The following is a 25,773-nucleotide window of genomic DNA, read 5'->3' on the forward strand; positions in this document are numbered from 1 at the left end:
GTATTGTTTGTGTTGTGTTTAAGATGGGAAAGATTTTCTTGAATGTAAATAAATCCCATAACTTCTCTAGACTGGTTGACCAGTCACTGTGTCTTTTTATGTTTAGGACAGTTTTCATTTCATTCTTTCAAATGTTTTTAAAAGTAAGTACGATTGAGTGTTTATACAAACTTAAGTTGAATAACTGTTCCCCAAGCATCTGCTTTTAGAATAGTGGTTTTCTAAACTTGGCTGATTATGGGAATAGATTCTTGGGACTCTCTTAGGTTTACTGAGTCAGATACTCTGGGGGAAGGCAATGGAATCTGTGATTCTAAAAAACTCCCCAGGTGATTCTGAAACTTTTTATGTTACACAGTCCTGGAAAGTGAAGCTTACGTTTTATCAAAAAGGAAACTGGTGTATGTATGTATATATTTTAAATTTATTTTACTGAATTATAGTTGATTTAAAATGTGTTAGGAAACTGGTATATATTTTTAGTGGAAGGTCTAATAAAATAATAGATCTGTAATTGTGGGAGAATAAAAGTGTACCCTTTTTTTGTTTATTTATTTTTGGCTGTGTTGGGTTGTTGTTGCTGCACACTAAGGGCTTAAAACCTAAGGGCTTTCTCTAGTTGTGGCGAGCGGGGGCTACTCTTCCTTGCAGTGCGCGGGCTCCTCATTGCAGTGGCTTCTCGTTATGGAGCACAGACTCTAGGCACGCGGGCTTCAGTATTTGTGACTCACGGGCTCTAGAGCGCAGGCTCAGTAGTTGTGGCACACGGGCTTAGTTGCTCTGTGGCATGTGGGATCTTCCCGGGCCAGGGCTTGAACCCGTGTCCCCTGCATTGGCAGGCGGATTCTTAACCACTGTGCCACCAGGGAAGCCCAAAAGCATACCCTTCTTAATAATGAGACTACATACTGGGTTTTCCATAAAGTTGATAGAGAAAACAAATTGTCAGGGCTTTGAGCCCCACCATTCCTGAGCATCCTTGAATAATTCTGAGGGTGGCTTATTCAGTTTGAGAGTTTTATTTGTCCTTGAAGCAGTTTTACTGGGACACAATCAGGAAGTGGTCCTGGAACTAGAGTTCTGAGCAGTACACTTCTTTTGCAAAACAAGGATAGTTTAGTCTTCTGGGTACCCATGATGATCTGAGTGTAACCTCACCCGATTCATATCTTAGTTAACTGTGTACAAGAATCTGCCCTTGCTGCTAGAGCTGAAGGCTAAACTCAATCTTATGCCTCAGTCTTAAAAAACATTTTTTTTTTTAAAGTTGTAACCTGGGGCTTCCCTGATGGCGCAGTGGTTGAGAGTCCGCCTGCCGATGCAGGAGACACGGGTTCGTGCCCCGGTCCGGGAAGATCCCACATGCCGTGGAGCGGCTGGCCCTGTGAGCCATGGCCACTGAGCCTGCACGTCCAGAGCCCGTGCTCCACAACGGGAGAGGCCACAGCAGTGAGAGGCCCGCGTACCGCAAATAAATAAATAAATACATAAATAATTGTAACCTGAGTTTTTTTTGAGTAAACTCATAAGCTTCCTAGAAACTCTGTAAGGGTAGGGACTATGTCTGCTTAAGTGTTGTGTCCTGTTTAGCATGGTACCTGATGTGGAATAGGTATGTAATAAATATTTGTTTTTGAAATAAAATTCTAGTTGACTGCTTCCAATTGTTATATCATACATAACCCTGCTTTCCTAGCCAGATTTGTTTTGTTCTCATCAGTCCTTGATGAGCTCCAGTGGAGAGAGTAAGAAGCAAAAGCCTTTTAGACAGTGGTGACCTACTCCTTTACAACACTTCTTGTTAGGGCCCCATCCAACCAACTGCCAGTCCTGGTGCTCAGTTTCCGTTGACAGTTAAGCGCTCTGAGGACTCAACAAAAGTTGAGAGCAAAGAGAGTCCAAAGGTCTAAGATGGAGAATATACCTTGATAGGCAGAGTATATAAGATATCTTGCTGGGGAATATAATCAGACAGAAAGAAAGAGTGTTTTAACCACATGAGCCAGGGAACTCGGTGACACTCCCTCTGAGGTTTGCAAAGCTCAGGGTCACCAACTCACCTGTTTCCCCTATGACTGTGGGTCTCTTACAGCTATATTTAAAACCTCAAACAAGCCAATACGTTGGGTCCTTAATTTAAGACCCTCACCTAGCTGAATTCCAGGAGGGGCATCTAGTGACTGAAGGGCACACTCCAGAGGATAGGCTGGATGTAAAGCAATGCAGCCTTTGGATCTAGTTAGTCTGTAGCTGTAGCTTAGCACTCATTGAACGTACAGCTCTTAACAGAGTGGGCTTGACTTTGATCTAGCAAGCCAAACTCATCTAATCCATAGTAGAGAATGTTTAATCAGCTCTTGGAAGGTGCATGTGTACCCAGCTTCTGAGCCAAGCCATCTGCCCTGGGTGGAGAGTGAGCCTGGCAAACAAGGATTCTCAAGGACTGTCACTTGGGACAGTGAGTGCTCAGGCCATGGGTGCACACAGTCTAGAGGTTCCAGCCCCTCATCAGAAGAGGTCCAGGGGAGATCTCACTTCCCAGGAGGTATTTTCATTCTGGTTGTACCATAATGGGTCAGGACCCCTCATGGAGAGAGAAAGCCTTTGTGTTTGTGTCTCACAAGGCAACCCAACAGGAGTACCCGTGGGAGAAAAGGTGATAAAGCTAGAGCTTTAGTGATTATGACCCAGTTGGTTAAATCTTTCTTCAGGAGATCTAACTTCCAGATTCATGTTCTTTTTCTTCCTTGGGTAGACAAAAGGTTGAAGAAGAAGATTCTTTGCCCCCTTTATTGCCATCACACTTTCCTGGGGTGATCTCTGCCCATTTTAACAGACTTCTTAAATTCTGATACTGAATGGGTTAGCCTGTATAATCAATATGAGCTGTAACAAATTATGATAGCCAACCAGTAGGGACTCGGCATTGAGAAATCCCCGTTTGTGATAACATCTGGTCAAGGCAGGATGGGGTAGTCTCTCACTATGAGGAGCCTCTTTGATGCCAAAAAAGAAAGTGAACCACCCAAGATGCTGGGTAGTGCATCAGTGTCAGGCTTGTCTGCCTGTGGATCTTTTACCCAGGCTCTTCCTGTGAGTTTCCATTGCACAGGTCAGTACCACCTAGATCCTTACCATGGTCAGGTGTATGGCTGACTCCTTCCTAAGAATGACCCTTGACCTGCAGTTCCCACCCATATTTTGGCATAAACTTAACATGGTTTAGGTGTGTGTGGATTTTTTTTGACATGTAATTTACATACAGTGAGATGCACAGATTGTACGTTGTACAGATCGTGCAACAATTTGAGTTTTGACAAGTGTATACACCTTCTGTAACTCACACCCAATGAAGATATAGATCATTTCTGTCACTGCAGAAAGTTCCCTTGTGCCCCCTTCTTAGTAAGTCTACCCCATGCAAACTTCACCTCCCAGGCATCGACTATTCTGATTTCTATCACTGTGTATTAGGTTTAAGGCCACAGATCTTAAAATCTAGATGGTGGCTGATTTGCAGACGCCGTAACCCCAGAACCTCCCACGCAGCCCAACCATGGTCGGCCCTACCGTGTTCTTTTTTTTTTTTTTTTTTTTGCGGTACATGGGCCTCTCACTGCTGTGGCGTCTCCTGTTGCGGAGCACAGGCTCCGGACGCGCAGGCTCAGCGGCCATGGCTCACGGGCCCAGCCGTTCCACGGCATGTGGGATCTTCCCGGACCGGGGCACAAACCCGTGTCCCCTGCATCGGCAGGCGGACTCTCAACCACTGCGCCACCAGGGAAGCCCCCTACCGTGTTCTTTGACATTGCCATCGATTGTGAGCCCTTGGGCCGTGTCTCCTTCGAGGTAAAGGGCCTGGAAACCAAGAAGTGACTGCTCATCCAATCCATAAAGCTATGTTAATAGATTGGAGCTGTTTGCAGACAAAGTTCAAAGACGGCAGAAAACTTTCATGCTCTGAGCACTGGGGAGAAAGGCTTTGGTTATAAAGGTTCCTGCTTTCACAGAATAATTCTGGGATTTCTGTGCCAGGGTGGTGACTTCACATGCCATAATGGCACTGGTGGCAAGTCCATCTATGGGGAGAAATTTGCTGATGAGAATTTCCTCCTGAAGCATACGGGTCCTGGCATCTTGTCCATGGCAAATGCTGGCCCCAACACAAACGGTTCCCAGTTTTTCATTTGCACTGCCAGGACTGAGTGGTTGGATGGCAAGCATGTGGTCTTTGGCAAGGTGGAAGAGGGCATGAATATTGTGGAAGCCATGGAGCGCTTTGGGTTCAGGAATGGCAAGACCAGCAAGAAGATCACCACTGCTGACTGTGGACAAATCTAACAATAAATTTGACTTGTGTTTTATCTTAAAAAAAAATCTAGATGGTGAGAGATATCAGAAAATAATAATTATTCATGTAAATTGGTGCTTCTCAAGGCGAGAGGATGCCCCACAGGAGACTTTTTTTTTTTTTTTTCCACAGGAGACTTTTGACAATGTCTAGACACATTTTTGACTTATGGCTGGGAGTGGTTGGCAGTGGCATCTAGTGGGTAGAGGCCAGGGATGCTGCTAAGCCTCCTACAGTGCACAGGACAGCCTCCCAACAAAGGATGATCCAGCTCAAAATGTCAACAGTGCTGAGATTGATAAACCCTGAAGCATACCTCTGCAGAGAGAATTGTGGCCCTGGGGAGTGTTAATCTCTGGATCTCCCAAGTCTCTGGGGATGAGGTTTGTTTTATGTTTGGTTTTTGTTTGCTTTGTTTGTTGAGGGCTTGCAGGAAATGGAAAGGGCAACTGCAAGAGGGACCTTTCTTGAGTGCTACCACCCTTGTGGCCACAATTCTTGCTGTGGAATGGGAGTGACTAACAGGAGAAGAGGGAGATGAAGAAAACAACTTGGGCAATAAAAAGGCAGTCTTAGCATAATATTAAAACTAGAAAAATGGACAAGAGGGAAAAATAAAGTAGAAATTAATGACACCTAAAGTACAAGCAGCAAAATAAAAAATAAACAGGTGAGACTACATCAAACTGAAAAACCTCTGCACAGCAAAAGAAACCATCAACAAAGCGAAAAGACAACCTACAGAACAGGAAAAAAATATTTGCACACCATATATCTGATAAGGGGTTAATATGTAAAGTATATAAAGAACACATACAACTCAATAGCAAAAAACAAACAAAAAATAACCCAATTAAAAAATGGGCAAAGGACCTGAGTAGACATTTCTCCAAATAAGATATACAAAAGGCCAGAAGGTACATGAAAAGATGCTCAACATCACAAGTCTTTTGGAAAATGCAAATTAAAACCACCGTGGGGCTTCCCTGGTGGCGCAGTGGTTGAGAATCTGCCTGCTATTGCAGGGGACACGGGTTCGAGCCCTGGTCTGGGAGGATCCCACATGGCGCGGAGCAACTGGGCCCGTGAGCAACAACAGCTGAGCCTGCGCGTCTGGAGCCTGTGCTCTGCAACAAGAGAGGCCGCCATAGTGAGAGAGACCTGCGCACTGCGATGAAGAGTGGCCCCCGCTTGCCACAACTAGAGAAAGCCCTCTCACAGAAACAAAGACGCAACACAGCAAAAATAAATAAATTAATAAACTCCTACCCGCAACACCTTCTTTAAAAAGAAAAACCACCATGACATACCACCTCACCTCTGTTATAATGGCCATCATCAAAAAGACAAGAGATGAGGGACTTCCCTGGTGGTCCAGTGGTTAAGAATCTGCCTTCCAATGTGGGGACATGGGTTCGATCCCTGGTCAGGGAACTAAGATCCCTCATGCTGTGGGGCAACTGAGCCCACGCGCCGCAACTACTGTGCATGCATGCTGCAAACTACGGAGCCCACACACTGGAGCCTGAGAGCCACAACTAGAGAGAGAAAACCTGCATGCCACAACTAGAGAGAAGCCCACGCCCCGCAACAAAGAGCCTGTGCACCGCAACGAAGATCCTGCATGCTGCAGCTGAGACCCGACACAGCCAAAAATAAATAATAAAATAAGTAGATAAATATATATGTTAAAAAAGAAAAGACGAGATGAATGCTGGCATGGATATGGAGAAAAGGGAACCCTTGTGCGCTGCTGATAGAATTGTAAATTGGTGCGGCTACCATGGAAAACAGTATGGAGGTTCTTCAAAAAAAATTAAAAATAGACCTACCATATGATCCAGCAATTCCACTTCCAGGAATATATCAAAAGGAAACAAAAACACTAACTCAAAAAGGTATCTGGGGACTACCCTGGTGGCGCAGTGGTTAGGAATGCGCCTGCCAGTGCAGGGGACACGGGTTCAATCCCTGGTCCGGGAAGATCCCACATGCAGTGAGCAGCTAAGCCTGTGCATCACACCTACTGAGCCTGCACTCTGGAGCCCACGAGCCACAACTGCTGAAGCTCATACACATAGAGCCCATGCTCCGCAACAAGAGAAGCTACTGCAATGAGAAAGCTGCGCACCGCAACGAAGAGTAACCCCCGCTCGCCACAACCAAAGAGCTCTTGCATGCAGCAACAAAGACCCAACGCAGCCAAAAATAAGTAAATGTATTAAAAAAAGAAAAGAATTTAAAAGGTCAACACAAGGCATTATATCAAATGAGGATGAAAAAGGGGACAACATGAACCCAAAATGCTTGGATGAGGAAGTGGGAAAAGGGGTGGGGCACCAGCTATTGACAGTAAGAAAGGGAATCTGAAACAAAGTTGGGGCGGTGCCTGCCAGCTGGCTCAGTGGAAAGTCCCCAGTTTAAGCAGTGTTGTCAGGAGGTTGTGGACAAACCCAGAAGGCAGAGAGCAGTGAGTTGGCACCTGTAGATACCAGCAGCCTCATAGGCCCTCTCCTGGGAAGTAGGGAGGGACCACACTGACTGTCAGCAGTGGCTCACTAACCTTTATCCTGGAGGCAAAAAAAGTTCGTGGCAATATTGCCTGGAAATAAATATCTTTTAAGTATTCCACTTAATGCTTTAGGGTGTGTTATTTTTAAACCAGTTTAAGTAATAACCACTCCTTTTAAAAATAGCTTCTAGCTCTTTATTTGCTTCTGAAATATGGGTATTTCTGTTTTTGTGTGCGACTTCAGGCATACATTTAAAAAAATTTTTTTATTTTATTCATTTTTTTTGGCTGCGTTGGGTCTTCGTTGTTGCGTGCGGGCTTTCTTTAGTTGAGGCGAGTGGGGGTTACTCCTCATTGCAGTGCGCGGGCTTCTCACTGCAGTGGCTTCTCTTGTCGCGGAGCACGGGCTCTAGGTGTGCGGGCTTCAGTAGTTGTGGTGCCTGGGCTTAGTAGTTGTGGATCGCGGGCTCTAGAGCTCAGGCTCAGTAGTTGTGGCGCACGGGCTTTGTTGCTCCGTGGCACGTGGGATCTTCCCGGACCAGGGCTTGAACCCATGTGCCCTGCATTAGCAGGTGGATTCCTAACCACTGTGCCACCAGGGAAGCCCAAGGCATACATTTCAACAGACCTTTTTAGGTTTTATCTAGCATTATATGTTTTGTGAGTATTACAGAGTAGCGAAGTCTTTCACATTACGGGCACTGCAGATCTCAGGAATATGATTTCTGTGATGCCAAATCATGCCTAAGTAGTTAGAACAAGTCAACCAGTCATTTATTTTTTGCCTCTCTCTGTCCATTCATGCAGGCATTAAACAGTTCTTGAGCATTTCTTATGTGTTAGGCACAGTTATAGACATGAGGAATACAGGGTAAGACACAGCCCCATCCTGAAAGGGCTTCCAGTTTGGGAGGGAGAACTTGATAGACATAAATAAATGGATAAATAAGAAAAGAAAAGCAATAAGTCTCCATGCTCTTAGGCAATTGTGCAGAAAGGCAAAGCAAATATGGAACATTCTAGGCAGAGGAGCCAGCATGTGTGAACCCATGAGGCTGGGAAGCAGCATGGGAGAAATATAGGGAGTTCAAGTTTTGTGGGAAAAGGCAGAGTGACAGATGAAGTTAAGAAGGTGGTTGGGGTCAGATCATAAATGGGCCTTGTTTGGCTCACATAAAAGTCCTAGGTAATGAATACCAAAGGATCTCAAATAAGGATAGAAGATACTCGGGTTTGCAGTTCAGAAAGATCATTCTTTTGCATTGTGGTGGTTTGAGTCATCAGAGGGCCAGGTGAACGTTTAGAATTAAGCTGTTGAAACAATCCAGGAAAGAAACAAGGGCCCAAGGGAAGATTGTACAGGAGAAGATAAAGAGGAGAGAGTGAATTAAGTATTTAATAGGCAGAATTAACAGGACTTAATGACCAATAGGATGGTGGGGGGAGGCAGTGGAGATGACCTCAGAGTTTCCGATTGGGTTGTCTAGTTGGATGGCGGCATCATTCCTGAGAGAAGAAGTAGAGGAAGAGGAGGCATTTCTGGGGTAAGGATGCAAGATGGTCAAGTGCTGTGTATTAATTTTTAAAATGTGTCACTTTTAAAACTTTCTAGATTCCACAGCACACATTCACCTATCAGGCCTAGTATAGACTTGGAGGCACAGACAGGATCCTGATGAGTTGGTTTTGGGTGTTCTTGGTGTAGGGAGCTTGTGTCCCATCCAAGTGGAAATGTCCAGAAGTAATAGGATAAATGAGTTGGGAACTCAGGAGAGAGCTCTGGGCTGGAGCTGCATATCTAGGGGTCACGCTTCATGTTGAAGCCATGGGCATGAGTGACCTAGTCAGGGAGAGCAAGGCACAGAAAGAGACTGAGTTTGGGAACTGAGGCTGGGAGAGAGGGGTTCTGAGTGGGAATGGAAAGGGAGAGCTGCTCAAAGTTTGATTATTGGAATTATCGAAAGAATCTTCACCCTGTTCAATGAATTACTAGGTGAGATCATTAAAAACTCCTTCCCGGACTTCCCTGGTAGCGCAGTGGTTAAAGAATCCACCTGCTAATGCAGGGGACACGGGTTCAAGCCCTGGTCCGGGAAGATCCCACATGCCGCGGAGCAACTAAGCCCGTGTGCCACAACTGCTGAGCCTGCGCTCTAGAGCCCAAGAGCCACAAGTACTGATCCTGTGTGCCACAACTACTGAAGCCTGTGCGCCTAAACCCCATGCTCCACAACAAGAGAAGCCACTGCAATGAGTAGCCCGCGCAGCACAACCAAGAGTAGCCCCCGCTCGCTGCAACTAGAGAAAGCCCGTGCATGGCAACGAAGACCCAATGCAGCCAAAAAAAAAAATCTCCTTCCCCTGTTGTTATTGGGGAGGGTAGGGGAGGTGTATCTTTTATTTTCCTTGAAAGGCTAAGTAGAAAACTCAGGAACTACTGTTTTGGAAATGAAGATAAAGGTGACCTGGAATTTTAAGTCCACGAGAACATGTTCTTTTTTTTCTGACTTCCATAAAACTTTGGGAATACATTTCTCATAACGCGCAATAAGCCTCTCAGGGCAGGAGTGGCTGAGGTTGCAAATGTGCCCACGTTATGTACCTTCAGTTTATAGAACTGAGAGAAGGCTTAAGATTGTTTCTGTGTTTCAGGTAATTCAGAGGTCTGTGGGGCCGGCCAGCCTGAGCCTGCTCACCTTCAAAGTCTATGCATCAGCAAAAAAGGACTCATCTCACAAAGCTGCTGTGAAGGTTAATGAGGTAACATGTGATACATTTTGAATATGTGATTTGCTTACTATGGGAAGCATACAAATTGAATATCAGGAAGATAGGACAATTCAGAAGATATTTAAAAGGAGGAAATAGTGCTTCCTTGTGGGAAGCTGCTAGACTATGGCTTTTTCAACTTTAATTAATGGTACTTAGCTAAGGGCATAATTAAGGAATATTTCCTAGATTTTTAGTGGGGAATCTGCTCTGTCCCAGTAGATTGCAAGCACAAGTCACTTCTAAGTGATCTGCCTGCTTCCAGACTGCTTATCAAGCCAGGAAAACATTCACATTTTTCCCTCTCCTAAGAAATTAAAGACCAGGGTTCATCCTGCTTCTTGGCTGGATTAGAGGCTCATAAGTAGATGCTTAATAAATACTAAATAAATAAAACAGGAAATCAGGGCTTCCCTGGTGGCGCAGTGGTTAAGAGTCCGCCTGCCGATGCAGGGGACACAGGTTTGTGCCCTGGTCCGGGAAGATCCCACATGCCGCGGAGCAAATGGGCTCGTGAGCCATGGCCGCTGAGCCTGCGCGTCCGGAGCCTGTGCTCCGCAACGGGAGAGGCCACAACAGTGAGAGGCCTGCATACAGCAAAAAAAAAAAAAAAAAAAAAAAAAACAGGAAATCATCTCTCCATTGTTTACATTCCTTTTTGTCTATACTTCCCACTGATTATTTTAGATATTTGGTTTCTTTTGACTTTGAGTAAAGTGTCATAAAGATCTACCTTCAGTTATGGTCAGGGTTACTTGAATGGTGTTTACCTAAAGCTAAATAGCTTGTTTTTTTGCCCTTTACTCTCTTCTTCTCAGGCCTTGGGACAGTGGCATTTTTGAGGGTGAAGAAGGCAGCCAGTGGTGGCTGTGAAATGTTTCCTCTCTGGTGGGGAACAAACCTGCTATTCTGCTTTGATTAGCACTAGACTGATCACTAGAGCTAAGTCATATGCTATTCAGTTATCCTCAAGCTTTTTTTTCCTATCCCACCTCCGACCCACCATTTATAGTAATGGAATCCTTTTTCCAAACTAAATCTAAGATGAAATAACAAATACTAATATATAAAATGGGTAAAAGGGGACTACTTTATCTGCTATGAGTAGGGTTGGGGGAGGCTAGGACACCTCATAGCCCTGCTCTCTTGGCCTTGTCCTTATTGATTAAGGTGCAAAGATCGTCTGAAGCAAGGTTCAGGGTGCACATAACCCTTATTCACTGTAGTTTGTGAAGTATTACAAATTTAATAATTGATTGTTATTTCATTACTGTATACACTTCTTAATATCTTTTTATTTTGTTTTTCAATCTTTGCAGCTTTCACTCTACTCTGTTCCTGAGGGTCAGTCTAAATATGTGGAAGAGCCAAGGACCCAACTTGAAGAAAGCATCTCCCATCTCCGACATTATTGCGAACCATATACAAGTTGGTGTCAGGTACAGAGAGCTGTTCTGAAAATGGAATGAATGCATTTCTGTTTAGAGTCAGTAGTAAAAAGTTTGTACTGGCTGCATGTTTTCAGAAAAAGGCACAATAAGGGGCCCCAACTTAAGAGTGCCTGACTTAAAAATGTTCATCAGTGCCATCTCTGGAGTGGAGCAGAGAGCCCTAGCTTCCTGGTGGCAGCTGTCGCCATAGCTGCAGAGAGAGTTTCCCTCCCACTGGGCAGCCTGTGTCACGTTGACTAGAGAGCAGAGGCCCATGGTACCTATCTTTTTTTTTTGGGCAGGCCATTTGGCTTGTGGGATCTTAGTTCCCCGACCAGGACTTGAACATGGGCCACGGCAGTGAAAACGCCGAGTCCTAACTACTGGACTGCCAGGGAATTCCCCCATGGTGCCTATCTTGTTGGTTGCGGCTATGAAAACATTATTGTCCACCAGGGGAGGATATGGGGCTGGAACTATGTAAACATTTATATCAAAATTAGGAAGTTTCTCTCCCCACAGAGATTCTGCAAGTCAGTACCACTTTATTTTATTTTTTAATTAATTATTTATTTATTATTGGCTGTGTTGGGTCTTTGTTGCTGCATGCTGGCTTTCTCTAGTTGCAGCGAGCCGGGGCTACTCTTCGTTGTGGTGCGCAGGTTTCTCATTGAGGTGGCTTCTCTTGTTGCGGAGCACGGGCTCTAGGCGCACGGGCTTCAGTAGTTGTAGCGCGCAGGCTCAATAGTTGTGGCTCACGGGCTCTAGACCGCAGGCTCAGTAGTTGCGGCATACGGCCTTAGTTGCCCTGCGGCATGTGGGATCCTCCTGGACCAGGGCTCAAACCCGTGTCCCCTGCATTGGCAGGCAGATTCTTAACAAGTGTGCCACCAGGGAAATCCCAGGATTTCCCTTTAAACAGGAATGGGTACAGAGGATTTTGAATGCTATAATAGGAGGGTAGATAACTACAACAGGGTGGAATTACATACTTGAGTACTTAACTGTTTCCCTTAGTGACCAAAGATCTGCATATACAGATTGACTTTTACTGCTCAGGTTTTAAATCAGGCATTTGTCATTATGTTCATGAAAGCATGTGTGCAATTTTTAACATTGGAAACCAAAATTTACAGTCTACAGAATGTTTTCGTGGGCTTTGATATGTATATTTGCCACACTTGATCTTGATTTTGAAAACTGATGACAAAGTAAAAGAATGTAGATGTGTGTGACGTGGTCTAGATTTACTTTGCTTGAGATGATAAACTCAATTTTCATCCAGAACTTGTTTTAGAATTTTTAATTTCCACTGTCTGTGCCAATGCTGAACTTTTGTTCACCAATTTAGAAAGAAAATAGCATAAATCAGGCCATTATACTAAAGTACCGTAACTATATTATTGAGTTATGAAATACCTAAAGACTTTATACATAATGTGTTGTAACACACTTAAACTTTATTCTCTTGTTCTAGAAGATTTTTTAATTTTAACATCTTTATTGGAGTATACTTGCTTTACAATTGTGCATTAGGTTCTGCTTTATAACAAAGTGAATCAGCTATACATATACATATATCCCCATATCTCCTCCATCTTGTGTCTCCTTCCCACCCTCCCTATCCCACCCCTCTACGTGGCCACAAAGCACCGAGCTGATCTCCCTGTGCTATGCGGCTGCTTCCCACTAGCTATCCATTCCACGCTTCGTAGTGTATATATGTCCATTGCCACTCTCTCACTTTGTCCCAGCTTACCCTTCCCTCTCCCCGTGTCCTCAAGCCACTATGGAGAGTAGTATGGAGGTTCCTTAAAAAACTGAAAATAGGGGCTTCCCTGGTGGTGCAGTGGTTGGGAGTCCGCCTGCTGATGCAGGGGACACAGGTTCGTGACCCGGTCTGGGAAGATCCCACATGCCGCGGAGCAGCTGGGCCCGTGAGCCATGGCCGCTGGGCCTGCGCATCCGGAGCCTGTGCACCACAACGGGAGAGGCCACAACAGTGAGAGGCCCATGTACCGCAAAAAAAAAAAACAAAAAAAAAAAACCAAACTGAAAATAGAACTACCATACATCCCAGCAATCCCACTCCTGGCCATATACCCTGAGAAAACGATAATTCAAGAAGAGTCATGTACCACAATGTTCATTGCAGCTCTATTTACAATAGCCAGGACATAGTGTCCATCAACAGATGAATGGATAAAGAAGGTGTGGCATATATATACAATGGAATATTACTCAGCCATAAAAAGAAACAAAATTGAGTTATTTGTAGTGGATGGACCTAGAGTCTGTCATACAGAGTGAAGTAAGTCAGAAAGAGAAAAACAAATACTGTATGCTAACACATATATATGGAATATAAAAAAAAAAAGGTTCTGAAGAACCTAGGGGCAGGACAGGAATAAAGCCGCAGAGGTAGAGAATGGACTAGAAGATTTTTAAACCATCTGCCGGTGGTTAAGATAAGGTCAGCACATTTGCAAATATTTCTGTATCATGTAGGCACGACTACTGTTATTTCTCTCGCTCTTTTTTTTTTTTGTGGTTATAAACGTACTTTATCTCTACCTTTCAACCCAAGGTTGCTTTTTGGTTTTTACATTTTCATCTGTGCATGATGCTTAGTGCAACAAAACCCCTCAGAATAGTTATCAACATGTTTATTTGTACTAGTTATATGTAAAAAAAGCTTTTTTGTGTGATTACACTGGTTTTATTTTCCTATAGATTGAAGTCTTCATGAATGAAAATTTTTCTCATTCCTGGCTCCATTTTCAGGCCTACAAGTTCTAGTCCCTTTCTTCAAGAGCTGATTTAATTTTTCTTCATAGTAAACAGATTATGCTAGCAAAAGAAGTGGGCAGTCAGTCTAGACATTGATCTGTAGTTTTTCTCTTTTCATGTGCAGAAAAAAACTAATAATGGATTTTAATGAAGCAGTACTCAGGTTTTTTTAATGTTCTTTGTGTCCTCCGCCAAATTCAGCACTTATTATTTAAGACCATTTAACAGTATTAGGATAACTTGCTCTGACTTGAACTGAATTAAAATAAACAAATCCTTTTCCATGTGACAGCAGGTTCTGATATCTTCTGATACCCACATATCTCTTTTCCCATCTTTACTGTACACTTTTTGAAGTAGTCCCTGGCTTTCTTTAGGATCATCTGATGTTCATGTACAAAGCCTTTTTACTGTTGTGGTTAAGAGAATGTTAAATACTTCATTTGCTCAATTGGGGTAAATGTTTCTCCAAACCTGGATATAGACTCCTTTGTCCCATTAAAGCTGGTCATTCCTGCTTCAAATGGGCAGTTTTCAGATATAGGCTCTAAAATCATGGCAAATCAGGAAATAGACTTAATATGAATGATTTAATCTCACAGGGAAAGAATATCCACTTTAATTATCAAGGGGATTGATTTTTTTTCGTCCTCCTCAATTTCAATAGAAGAACGAAAAGGCTGGGTTGTTGAAACCACTCTACTTGAAATGTTTGCTTCCTGTGGCAATAATAAGCCATTCTGCTGAGCAATTTGTGGTGAAGGGGAAATTAGAAAAGGAAAAACAACGCAAAAAACCCAGGTAGAGAGTATATCCCTTTGTTCAAAAGTGCTAATAACATGATAATTTATTCAGTAAAGACAAATATATTTATTGCTACTTTCTAATCAGCAAATCCTATTGATTCTTTTTTTTTCTCATCTTTTTAGGAAATGTACTCCCAAACTAAGCCCAAGATGCAAAGTGTGGTTCAGTGGGGGTTAGGTAAGTCGATTTTTAATTAGGCATAATCAGTTTGTTTGACATTGGATTCTTTTTTTGTTTTTTTTTGGTTTTTTTGTTTTTTGACATTGGATTCTTTAACTGAGAGGCCATGGATGGGCTCCAGGAGATCTGTGAATTCCTTAAAATTGTAGGTAGAATTTTAGAGCTATTTGGATTTTTCTGGAAAGAGAATCTATTTTTTTCATCAGATTTCAGAGAACTAGTGTCCCCAAACACTCAGGTAAGTCTCTTCAAGATCATTAGGATTGTTGGCCTAGCAGATGCAGATACACTGGATTTTCTTTCTTTAAATCTATCTCCAGGTGCAATGTCCTAACTCATCTATAGGTTTTCAGAATCAGGATAGCTCATTGGCACAGCTATTAATACATGTTACAGAAGTTTAGAGGCAGGAAGGAACTGGGCTGGTGTGCCTAGGAAAGGCTTTATTGCATAATTCATAGTGTTCTTACATGTTTTCATTTGTTCTTTATCGCCTTTGATTGTTTTTCACATTCACTTAACACATACACTCATAAACTGGTTTCACAGTCTATGTTCTAACTAATATCAGGAACTGATAAATTTATAGACATTGATCATATTTCATTCCCTTTATTGGACATCTCAGCCAGTCATCCTCTTGTTTTTACAAGTGTTTCCGTGACGATAAAATAAGCATGAGTACAATTTATTTCTTAGTGAAGATTATCATAGTATTGATGCACTGATACCCCTGAGACTACTATATAAGTAAATTCTTCATTTGAAGACAGACATATTAGTAGCTTACCACTTCTTTAAATTATTCATGTATGTTAATATCTTAATTTTATAAACACTTATTTAGTGCTTATTAGGTGTCAGGAACTAGTCTAAGTGCTTTGAAAGTATTAATTTATGTACAATCCTCATAACAACCTTGGCAGTTAGGTACTTTGCTACCTTCATTTTTTACCTGAGGAAGCTAAAGAACTCCTGATCTTTTATCTATATGTGTGACTGAGGTATCTCTTCGTTGTCACCTATCATTCCCCATTGATTCACAGCAGTAGGCAGTATTTGCAATATGAGTCTTTTTTTCCTTCTCCTGGACTCATAGTTACTGCAAAGACTTAAGAAGAAACGTTCCATTATGAGTTGCATTGTTGTCTGCCAAGGCAACCAGTCCATTTCCCAGGAGTCATAGCCAAGACATGTTGCTAGAAGCTGGGCTTCATATTTAGTGTAGTCTTACAGCATATCTTCTTTCCCATTTCTTTGTGATTTTCCCACTTTGGCTCAGCTCACCAAGGCATCTGGGTATCCTTCTATCACCTGCTCTGTGTGCCTGTCTAGAATTGAAAATACCATGCTGGTAGGCAAAAATAAAGGGAAGCAGAAAATTGCCTCAAATGACCCAGACAAGAGGATGAAAAGTTAAAACCAGGTTAAAGGCAAAATAAGTAAAAGGCCAGACAGGAATTGGTGCAAAGAACACAAGCCCTATAGTAGTATTTAAAATGATCACCACATTTCCCAAAGAAGCCAAGAAAAGGATAATTGGCACATGCCTAGTATTATCTAGACGAGAGAATTATTGAGTATTCCAGTTAATTCAGTTCCATGTACATCTGTTAAGTCACCATCATGTCAGGCATTGAAGAGAGAGGCTGATTGAGCCAGTGGTCACAGCCACTGAGGTGCATATAATAAAGTGTTCAATACTAGCACAAATACAGAGACAGTCGTAGATCACCATTGAAGGTACAGAGGAAAGAAACTAGTTTAACAGAGATTGGGGAGATGGGAGCAGTCAGGGAAGGAGTTCTGAGATGAGTCTTGAAGGAACAGTTAGCCACACCAAAACATGGGGGTGGGAATTGGGAGGCATTCCACACAGAGGGCACAGCATGACCAAGGCTTGGAGTGCTGACTTAGTGTTGCGTGTGCCGGGAACTGGAAGCAGATCGAGAGTGCTGAAGATGAGGTTGAGAGACCTGCAGGCTTTTCAAGTCGTGACCTAGCTGAAATCCCTTTGTTAATTCATTCAGTATCCATTAACTCCTAGCAGGGCTTCAAATAAGTATCTGTTGAGTGAACATCCACTATTTACCACTGGGGGAAAATGACATAGAAGTCTAAGCAGTCCACCATTAAGGAGCAGATATTCTCTTTGAGGAGACATAAAATATACCCTGAATAATTAAAAACAAGGGCCGTACAATTAGGCACCAAATGACAGTAGAGAAAATAACTATGGTGGGACTTTAGAGGAGAAAGAGAGGTGTGGGCTGATGAGTATAGGAAAGGCTTTTCTGAGGAGGTAGGACTTAAGCTAGCTTTTATTTGGTGGCATTGGCTCAGGGGAGAGGAGAGGCGGCCTCATGCGAATGAGGTCATAATGCATGGTCAGGCGTGGCAAGTAGACTCACGTGTTGCATTTATTTGTATTTATCTATCAACAGCGACTATTTCCTGCATATACTTGCACTACAAATTTCCTTCATTATCCAGAGTTATTCTTGAGTTTAAATAATGAATTCAGATGGCAAAAGATACATTTTTTTTCCTGAGTCTAATGTATTTGGTTCCTGAATTTTAGAGAGCAAGCAGCAAAGCTTCAGATAGCGACAGATCTATCCAAAGATTTATCCAAATTTATTCTGTTTCTGTGTTTGGATAGCAAGGGATTCCTGTATTTGTCTTTCTACCCTTATGAATAATTGATTCAGATCTGTTGCCTTCAGGAATATGAAGGTAATCTAACATTACTTTATTGTCAGAATGTCATCAGGCTAAAAAGTGTTTGAAAATTGGATACTTGCGATGTAACTAGTAAATCATGTTTATCTCTTACATAAAAAGAACTTGTTGAAAAGAAGCATATTAACAGAAAGCAAAGAATACATTATTTGAGAAGCATTTGCTACTACATACGCTACTTATATTTGACTTTTTTGTTTTGCTCTTTTTGTTTATGTTTATGTTTAATTGAAGTATAGTTGATGTACATGTTTTGTTTTTTAATGAGCAATTTATAAAACTGTTTCCTGGTCTGATTCTATTATAGACAGCTATGAATATCTCCAAAATGCACCTCCTGGATTTTTTCCAAGACTTGGTGTTATTGGTTTTTCTGGAGTTGTTGGACTCCTTTTGGCTAGAGGTAGGTACAATTTTGTAGTTTTTTTTTTAAACAGTTCATAAGGGAGACATAACATATACATTTGATTCTTTCTTTTCACTTACCAGTTTTTGGAATAATGAGTTAGTTCCTGAATATGGCCTTCTTGATGTATAATTGATGTGGTTGTTTTCTCCAGTATATTTGATTTTAAACATATATAGAAATTGTAAAAAGATAAAATGAAAGAAATTATATACTTTTGGTTACAAAAAGAAAACTCAAAATGGATTAAAGACCTAAATGTAAGGCCAGACACTATCAAACTCTTAGAGGAAAGCATAAGCAGAACACTCTATGACATAAATCATAGCAAGATCCTTTTTGACCCACCTCCTAGAGAAATGGAAATAAAAACAAAAATAAACAACTGGGACCTAATGAAACTTCAAAGCTTTTGCACAGCAAAGGAAACCATAAACAAGACGAAAAGACAACCCTCAGAATGGGAGAAAATATTTGCAAATGAAGCAACTGACAAAGGATTAATCTCCAAAATTTACAAGCAGCTCATGCAGCTCAATATCAAAAAAACAACCCAATCCAAAAATGGGCAGAAGACCTAAATAGACATTTCTCCAAAGAAGATATACAGATTGCCAACAAACACATGAAAGAATGCTCAACATCATTAATCATTAGAGAAATGCAAATCAAAACTACAATGAGGTATCTCACCTCACACTGGGCAGAATGGCCATCATCAAAAAGTCTACAAACAATAAATGCTAGAGAGGGTGTGGAGAAAAGGGAACCCTCTTGCTCTGTTGGTGGGAATGTAAATTGATACAGCCACTATGGAGAGCAGTATGGAGGTTCCTTAAAAAACTAAAAATAGAACTACCATACGACCCAGCAATCCCACTACTGGGCATATACCCTGAGAAAACCATAATTCAAAAAGAGTCATGTACCAAGATGTTCACTGCAGCTCTATTTACAATAGCCGGGACATGGAAGCAACCTAAGTGTCCATCGACAGATGAATGGATAAAGAAGATGTGGCACATATATACAATGGAATATTAACTCAGCCATAAAAAGAAACGAAATTGAGTTATTTGTAGTGAGGTGGTTGGACCTAGAGTCTGTCATACAGAGTGAAGTAAGTCAGAAAGAGAAAAACAAATACTGTATGCTAACACATATATATGGAATCTAAGAAGAAAGAAAAAAGATCGTGAAGAATCTAAGGGCAAGATGGGAATAAAGACACAGACCTACTAGAGAATGGACTTGAGGATATGGGGGGAGGGAAGGGTAAGCTGTGACAAAGTGAGAGAGTGGCATGGACATATATACACTACCAACCGTAAAATAGCTAGCTAGTGGGAAGCAGTCGCATAGCACAGGGAGATCAGCTCAGTGGTTTGTGACCACCTAGAGGGGTGGGATAGGGAGGGTGGGAAGGAGGGAGATGGAAGAGGGAAGAAATATGGGAACATATGTATATGTATAACTGATTCACTTTGTTATAAAGCAGAAACTAACACACCATTGTAAAGCAATTATACCCCAATAAAGATGTTAAAAAAAAAAAAAAAGATCAGGGGCTTCCCTGGTGGCACAGTGGTTGAGAGTCCGCCTGCCGATGCAGGGGAAGTGGGTTCGTGCCCCGGTCCGGGAATATCCCACATACCGTGGAGCGGTTGGGCCCGTGAGCCATGGCCGCTGAGCCTGCGTGTCCGGAGCCTGTGCTCCGCAATGGGAGAGGCCACAGCAGTGAGAGGCCCGCGTACCGGGAAAAAAAAAAAGATTATTTTCTCTAATAAGAACCTACTGAATATCACAGGGAACTCTATTCAATACTCTGTGATGACCTATATGGGAATAGAGTATAGAAAAGAGTGGATATATGTATATGTATAACTGACTCACTTTGCTGTACAGCAGAAACTAACACAGCGTTGTAAATCAACTATACTCCAATAAAAAAATTAATTAGAATAAAAAAAGAAAAAGAAATTAGTTATCCTTTATAGGCACATTTACTTGGTCAAATTCCTGTTGCTCTTTGATACAGAAAGAGTGAACTTTCATTAATGAAGATCTGTCACACCTGAGGAACTGTAAATGTTTCACTGTTAAGATTAAGCTATTAGGGCTTCCCTGTTGGTGCAGTGGTTAAAAATCTGCCTGCCAATGCAGGGGATGTGGGTTTGAGCCCTGGCCTGGGAAGATTGCACATGCCACAGAGCGACTGGGCCCGTGCACCACACCTACTGAGCCTGCGCTCTAGAGCCTGCGAGCCACAACTACTGAAGCCCACGTGCCACAACTACTGAAGCCCACGTGCCACAACTACTGAAGCCCATGCGCCTAGAGCCCATGCTCCACAATAAGAGAAGCTACCTCAATGAGAAGTCCACGCACCACAACGAATAGTGGCCCCACTCTCTGCAACTAGAGGAAGCCCATGCACAACACTGAAGACCCAATGCAGCCAAAAATAAATAAAATAAATTTATATTAAAATAAAAGATCAGGCTATTATTCCTAGTAACAGTGATTTAATGGAGAGTTTATTAATTTCTTGATGTCTTGTACCTTCAGTCAGTGATGATAAAAACTTGTAAAAATACTTAAAATTAGGGACTTCCCTGGGGTCCAGTGGTTAAGAATCCACCTTCCAGTGCAGAGGACGCAGGTTCCATTCCTGGTCAGGGAACTAGGATCCCACATGCCACAGGGCAACTAAGCCTGCGTGACATAACTACTGAGCCCGCACACTCTGGAGCCTTTGCACCACAACTAGAGAGCCTGTGCATCACAGCTACTGAGCCCCTGTGCTCTAGAGCCCACGTGCCATAACTAGAGAGAAGCCCGTGCGCTGCAACAAAGAGCCTGCATGCCACAAGGATCCCGCGTGCTGCAACTAAGACCTAATGCAGCGAAATAAATAAATATTTTTAAAAAATATACTTAAAATTAGGGGCTTCCCTGGTGGTGCAGTGGTTGAGAGTCCGCCTGCCGATGCAGGGGACATGGGTTCGTGCCCTGGTCCGGGAGGATCCCACATGCCGTGGAGCGGCTGGGCCCGTGAGCCATGGCCGCTGAGCCTGCGCGTCCGGAGCCTGTGCTCCGCAGCGGGAGAGGCCACAACAGTGGGAGGCCTGCGTACCGCAAAAAAATATATATATACTTAGAATTAAAAGCTAACAAATATCAACTTAAAGATATTACTACACCTTACTGCTGGATTACAAAACATTTATAGGAAGTACAGGATGATAAAATACTTCATTATAATTAGATGAATTTATGAGCTACTTGAAGTTTCATTGATTGTAAAATTCAGGCTTCACAAAAATTCCTAAATTATAAAGATTATGAACCCTGTAATCGGTCCCCATAAAAGATAACTATAGAGACTAGTTTGATAACCATTTCTCAATATTAAAAACCTTCCTATACATGCTGGGGCTTCCCTGGTGGCGCAGTGGTTGAGAGTCCGCCTGCCGATGCAGGGGACGCGGGTTCGTGCCCCGGTCCGGGAAGATCCCGCATGCCTCGGAGCGGCTGGGCCCGTGAGCCATGGCCGCTGGGCCTGCGCATCTGGAGCCTGTGCTCCGCAACGGGAGAGGCCACAGCAGTGAGAGGCCCGCGTACCACAAAAGAACAAACAAACAAAAACAAACAAACAAAAAAACCCTTCCTATACATGCCTTAACCGCACTTTTAGAATCTGGAAGAATGCTGCCCTGGTGCCACTCCCCCAGTGTGTGGAATGAACTCCTGTTGTAGTTTTTGTGTCCTCCTCCCGCCTTGTGCAGAATATATAAGAATTAAATGCAGTTTGTTGTTACTAATCAGCTTGGGCAATAGTTGAACCAGGTTTTTCCCAAACTTCTTTCCCCTCCTTCTGTAAAGCTGTCTAGGAAAGCATTCCTATGTTATTTAGATAGTGTTTAGAATTTATGAAGATCCCAAGGCCAGGGTGTTGGAATTTGACTGGGTGTTAGGGAGCCAGGAACGTGGAATCAAGTGAGATTAGCTTCCTCCTTCCCTCTCCATGGGTAGAGCACGTGGAGCAGTTTTACAGCCCTAAAGAGAGCTCCCTGTGCCATGTGTGCTCTTTAAACTGTGTTTATCTCCTGCACATCCACTGTGGTAACTGTCCTGCGGACGACTGGGGACTATGCTCTCCTGGGCAGAACAGCAGCAGAAGGACACCACTACTGCGGGTCCTTTGCCTTTGCTTTTGTTTTCTTGCTTGTTCCTCTCTCTTCTTCCTTTTCCTGAGAGGGCTCGGTTGTATTAAAATAATTTAAAACCTTAATTCTTTTTCAGAAAAGTACACATGCACACATACTCATGCGCACGTACCAAACAACAGAACTTTTCCCGTGGGTGCTGGGGTACAAGGGCCTGAGGTAAACAACATTGGGGTGGGGGGTCCCTAAGCAAGATGAGTGGGGAGTGGGAGGGTAGGTATGTTCATGGGTGGTCAGAATGATTTTCAGGCCCCTCCTGGTCCCCTATGCTGGCAGCAGTACGATGGGCTCAGAAGGTCCCTCCTGGTGGAGTTTCTTTTCTTCTTTTTTTTCAGTCTAACATTTTATTTATTTTAATTTTATTTTTTGATAAAAATTATATGTATTTATGGTGTACAACATGATGTTTTGATACACGTATACATAGTGAAATTATTACTAGAGTCGAGCTAATTAATATATCTTCTCATATAGTTACCTTTTTTGTGATGAGAGCACTTGAAATCTCCTCTCTTAGTAAATGTCCAGGGTTCAGTATTACTAACTGTAGTCATCATGCCGTTCATTCGATCTCTAGGCTTATTCATCCTACATAGCTGCACCTTTGTACCCTTTGACCAACACCTCCCCATTTCTCCCACCTCCCCACTCCTGATAACCACCCTTCTACTCTCTGCTTCTATGTATTTGACTTTTTTAGATTCTACATATCAGTGAGATCTTGCACTGTTTTTTCTTTCTCTGTCTGGCTTATTTCACCTAGCATAATGTCCTCCAGGTTCATCCATATTTTTGCACATGGTACAATGTCCTTCCTTTTAAAGGCTGAATAATATTCCGTGGTAAATATATACCACAATTTCTTTATCCATTCTTCCATTGAAAGACACTTAGTTTGGTTTCATGTCTTGGCTATTGTGAATAATGCTGCAATGAACATGGGATACTTCAAGATACTGATTTCATTTCCTTTGGGTATATACCCAGAAGAGGGATTGCTGGATCATATGGATAGGTTTCTTGAGCATTCAGCAGTTAATGGTGGTGAGGGTGGCCAGGACTGTGGTGAGGACAAGAGGTACTTCTCTGGAAGAGAGATGAGTGGATGATCATTCAGAGGAAGTGGGCCCAACCAGGACACCCAAGGGTGGCAGGTGGTCGTTGCCCACCATTGTTGCCTTCTGGTGGCTCCCTGCAGCACTGGCAGGCAGTGGTTCCCCTCTGGCAATGCTGATGGTTACAGTTTAGACCACTGGCTTCTTGGGAGGTGTGGGTGTGGAGATATGCAGGGAGACAGGGGATTGCACTTTCTTCCAGAAGTTCTGGGGCCCCCAGCTCATTGTGTGAACCACTAGGAGCTAGAAGCTCAAGAGCTGCTGCCTATCAGCTTTCCCTAGAGGAGTGAAAAGTGGCTGGTTGGAGGGTTTGCTGTCCTCCACCTGGTCCTCACCTTCATGAGCTGCCCAGGTGCTTAAAGCTTCAAGTGTACAGGTGGGCTTCCAGGGGTGTAAAAGGCTTTTCTCTTCTGGAGTAATTATAGCCTTTCAGTCAAGGCAATAGGACAGGGAGAGAAACATAATATTAAGAGTCTAGATTGATAGTATTTGTATTCTCTTCTGTAACCCCAGTTCCATTTTGGGGGGTTTGTCTGTTTAAAGTTTAAGACCGATAAACAGCACTTACATTCTTCTTTGTAAATGTGAGTAACATACATTGCACTAGCATCTATATGCGTCCCATCTCAAAAACCCCGTGCCTCTGAGTGGAGACTGTTTCTTGTGTCAAGTCCATTTCTAGTGTATTCTCCAGTTTTACCCTCTACCAGTTTTCTTAATCTCATTCTCATTTCTCCCAGCTCTCCATCCTTCTGTCTGTTCATTTCCCCTTTCCCAGGGCTCTACGTATTCTCACAGTCTAGACTGAGACTCAGTCAACACAGCTGTTGTCTTGGGCCATGGCTCCACGCTCTCTTGGGTTTGACCCCCTTTGCCTGGGGTCCGTGTTGTCTTCTCCTAGATTTGCTGCCATGTTGTTGAACTACATGCTTAAGTCACTTTCAAAAAAGCCTATGTTGGAGGTAAACTTTCCAAGTTTTTGCAAGTCTGAAAGGACTCATACCTAGTGATCGTTTGGTTGGTTGTAGAATTTGTTCTCCATCAAAACTTTTCTGGCTGCATCTTCTAGCACCCAGCGTTGCAGGTGTGAGAGTCAGCAACCAGTCTGCGTGATTGTTCCTTATGAAGTGATTCATTTTTTTCTTTTTCTCTGGAAGCTTTGAGGATCTTCTCTTAGTCTTCAATGTTCTAAACTTCCATGGTGCTGTGACTACATATAGATGTTTTCATTCTTTGGTTGGGCATTTTGGTAGCTTGCAGCCCTCAGCTGTAGGCAAATATATATCTTGTATTTATTTGAAAATTTCCTCTCATTCTTTTTCTTTCCTGAACTCGAATTCATTTGTGATTGAGCTATTTAAACTGACCCCATGTGTCTCTTGTATTTTCTTGACTATTTTATTCTTTTTGCATTAGTTTACTTTGGTCATTTCCAAGAGCTCTTTTCACAGAACTCATTTTTCTTTTAATGCAGTAGCTTCTTGAATTTATTGATGATACTTAATAACAGGTTTAGTTTTGTTTTTAAGTTCTTCTCTTTCCTTTAGGGTCATTTTTCCTTCTTGCTTGTCTTGATCTTCTCTTGTATGTTGCAGGCTTTCCTCAGCTTTCCTCAGTTGTACAGTCATGTTTAAGAACAAGGCAAAAAACAAAACAAGAAAGAACAAGGCAATTGAAACTCTAATAAGAACATTTTGTGTGTAGATGGGGCTTGCTGGCAAGCAGGTTCTCCCTCAGGGTGAGCCAAAAGGGGACTGCCCTTAGGTGGGGGGGTGACAGTGAAGGCTGGACTCTTCAGCACTAACACGCACATGCACTCACACCAGCTGTCTCGGTTCTCAGCAGCAAATCCATGGCATTTCTTTAGCGATATCCTGCCCCCCTTTTAAGATTTTGTCTGGCGAGATGGCATGGCCACAGGCAGTTTTGCACAGGCATGGCATGGAGGAAGGAGAGGCTCACCTGGTCCACGCACAGGACTTGTATTTCTCCCCCTATTTTGATCCCTGTTTGCCCTCTCCACCCTGCATGGTACCTGACATCTCTGGGCTGCCAGGGACATTCTGCTCCCTCCTCTGCTGTGGCCCCTCCTCAGGATTTAAGGGCTGTCTGTCCTTTTGCTCCCATCCACTCTCCGTTTTCTGAACCTTTGCTGACCCTTCTTAATAGCCAATAGCCCCTCCATACATTTTCTCTTCGTTGTGGGTTTATTATCTGTGTTTTATTCTTTTACTGTTATTTTTATGGGGTATTGGAAAGGAGAGGAGAGGAATGCTTGCATTCAGTATTTAAATAGGAAGCCAGTTTACTATGAAAGAATGTAAACCTTAGAAACCAAAATAATGTGTGGTTTTCTTTTTAAAACAATCTTTTTTTCTGTTTGCTTAGAAATGGTAGTTCTCTTGAAAACATTGTATTGATGAAAAAAGCCAGGTGCAAAAG

The 25,773-nt window shown here is 42.8% G+C and overlaps 1 protein-coding gene and 1 pseudogene across 1 annotated transcript in view; both read left to right on the plus strand.

Moving 5' to 3' along the window:
• Positions 1-25,773, plus strand: part of APOO (apolipoprotein O) — a 58,204-nt gene that overhangs the window by 13,005 nt on the left and 19,426 nt on the right. Inside the window, exons 2-5 of the mRNA XM_067722401.1 lie at positions 9,516-9,623; positions 10,952-11,071; positions 14,782-14,836; positions 17,889-17,984. Coding sequence (XP_067578502.1) covers positions 9,516-9,623; positions 10,952-11,071; positions 14,782-14,836; positions 17,889-17,984 — 379 coding nt within the window. The remainder of the gene's footprint in view (positions 1-9,515; positions 9,624-10,951; positions 11,072-14,781; positions 14,837-17,888; positions 17,985-25,773) is intronic.
• On the plus strand, positions 2,571-4,404 carry LOC137217280 (peptidyl-prolyl cis-trans isomerase A-like; annotated as a pseudogene).

The sequence above is a fragment of the Pseudorca crassidens genome, chromosome X, assembly GCF_039906515.1.
Source record: "Pseudorca crassidens isolate mPseCra1 chromosome X, mPseCra1.hap1, whole genome shotgun sequence".
Taxonomy (NCBI): Eukaryota; Metazoa; Chordata; class Mammalia; order Artiodactyla; family Delphinidae; genus Pseudorca; species Pseudorca crassidens.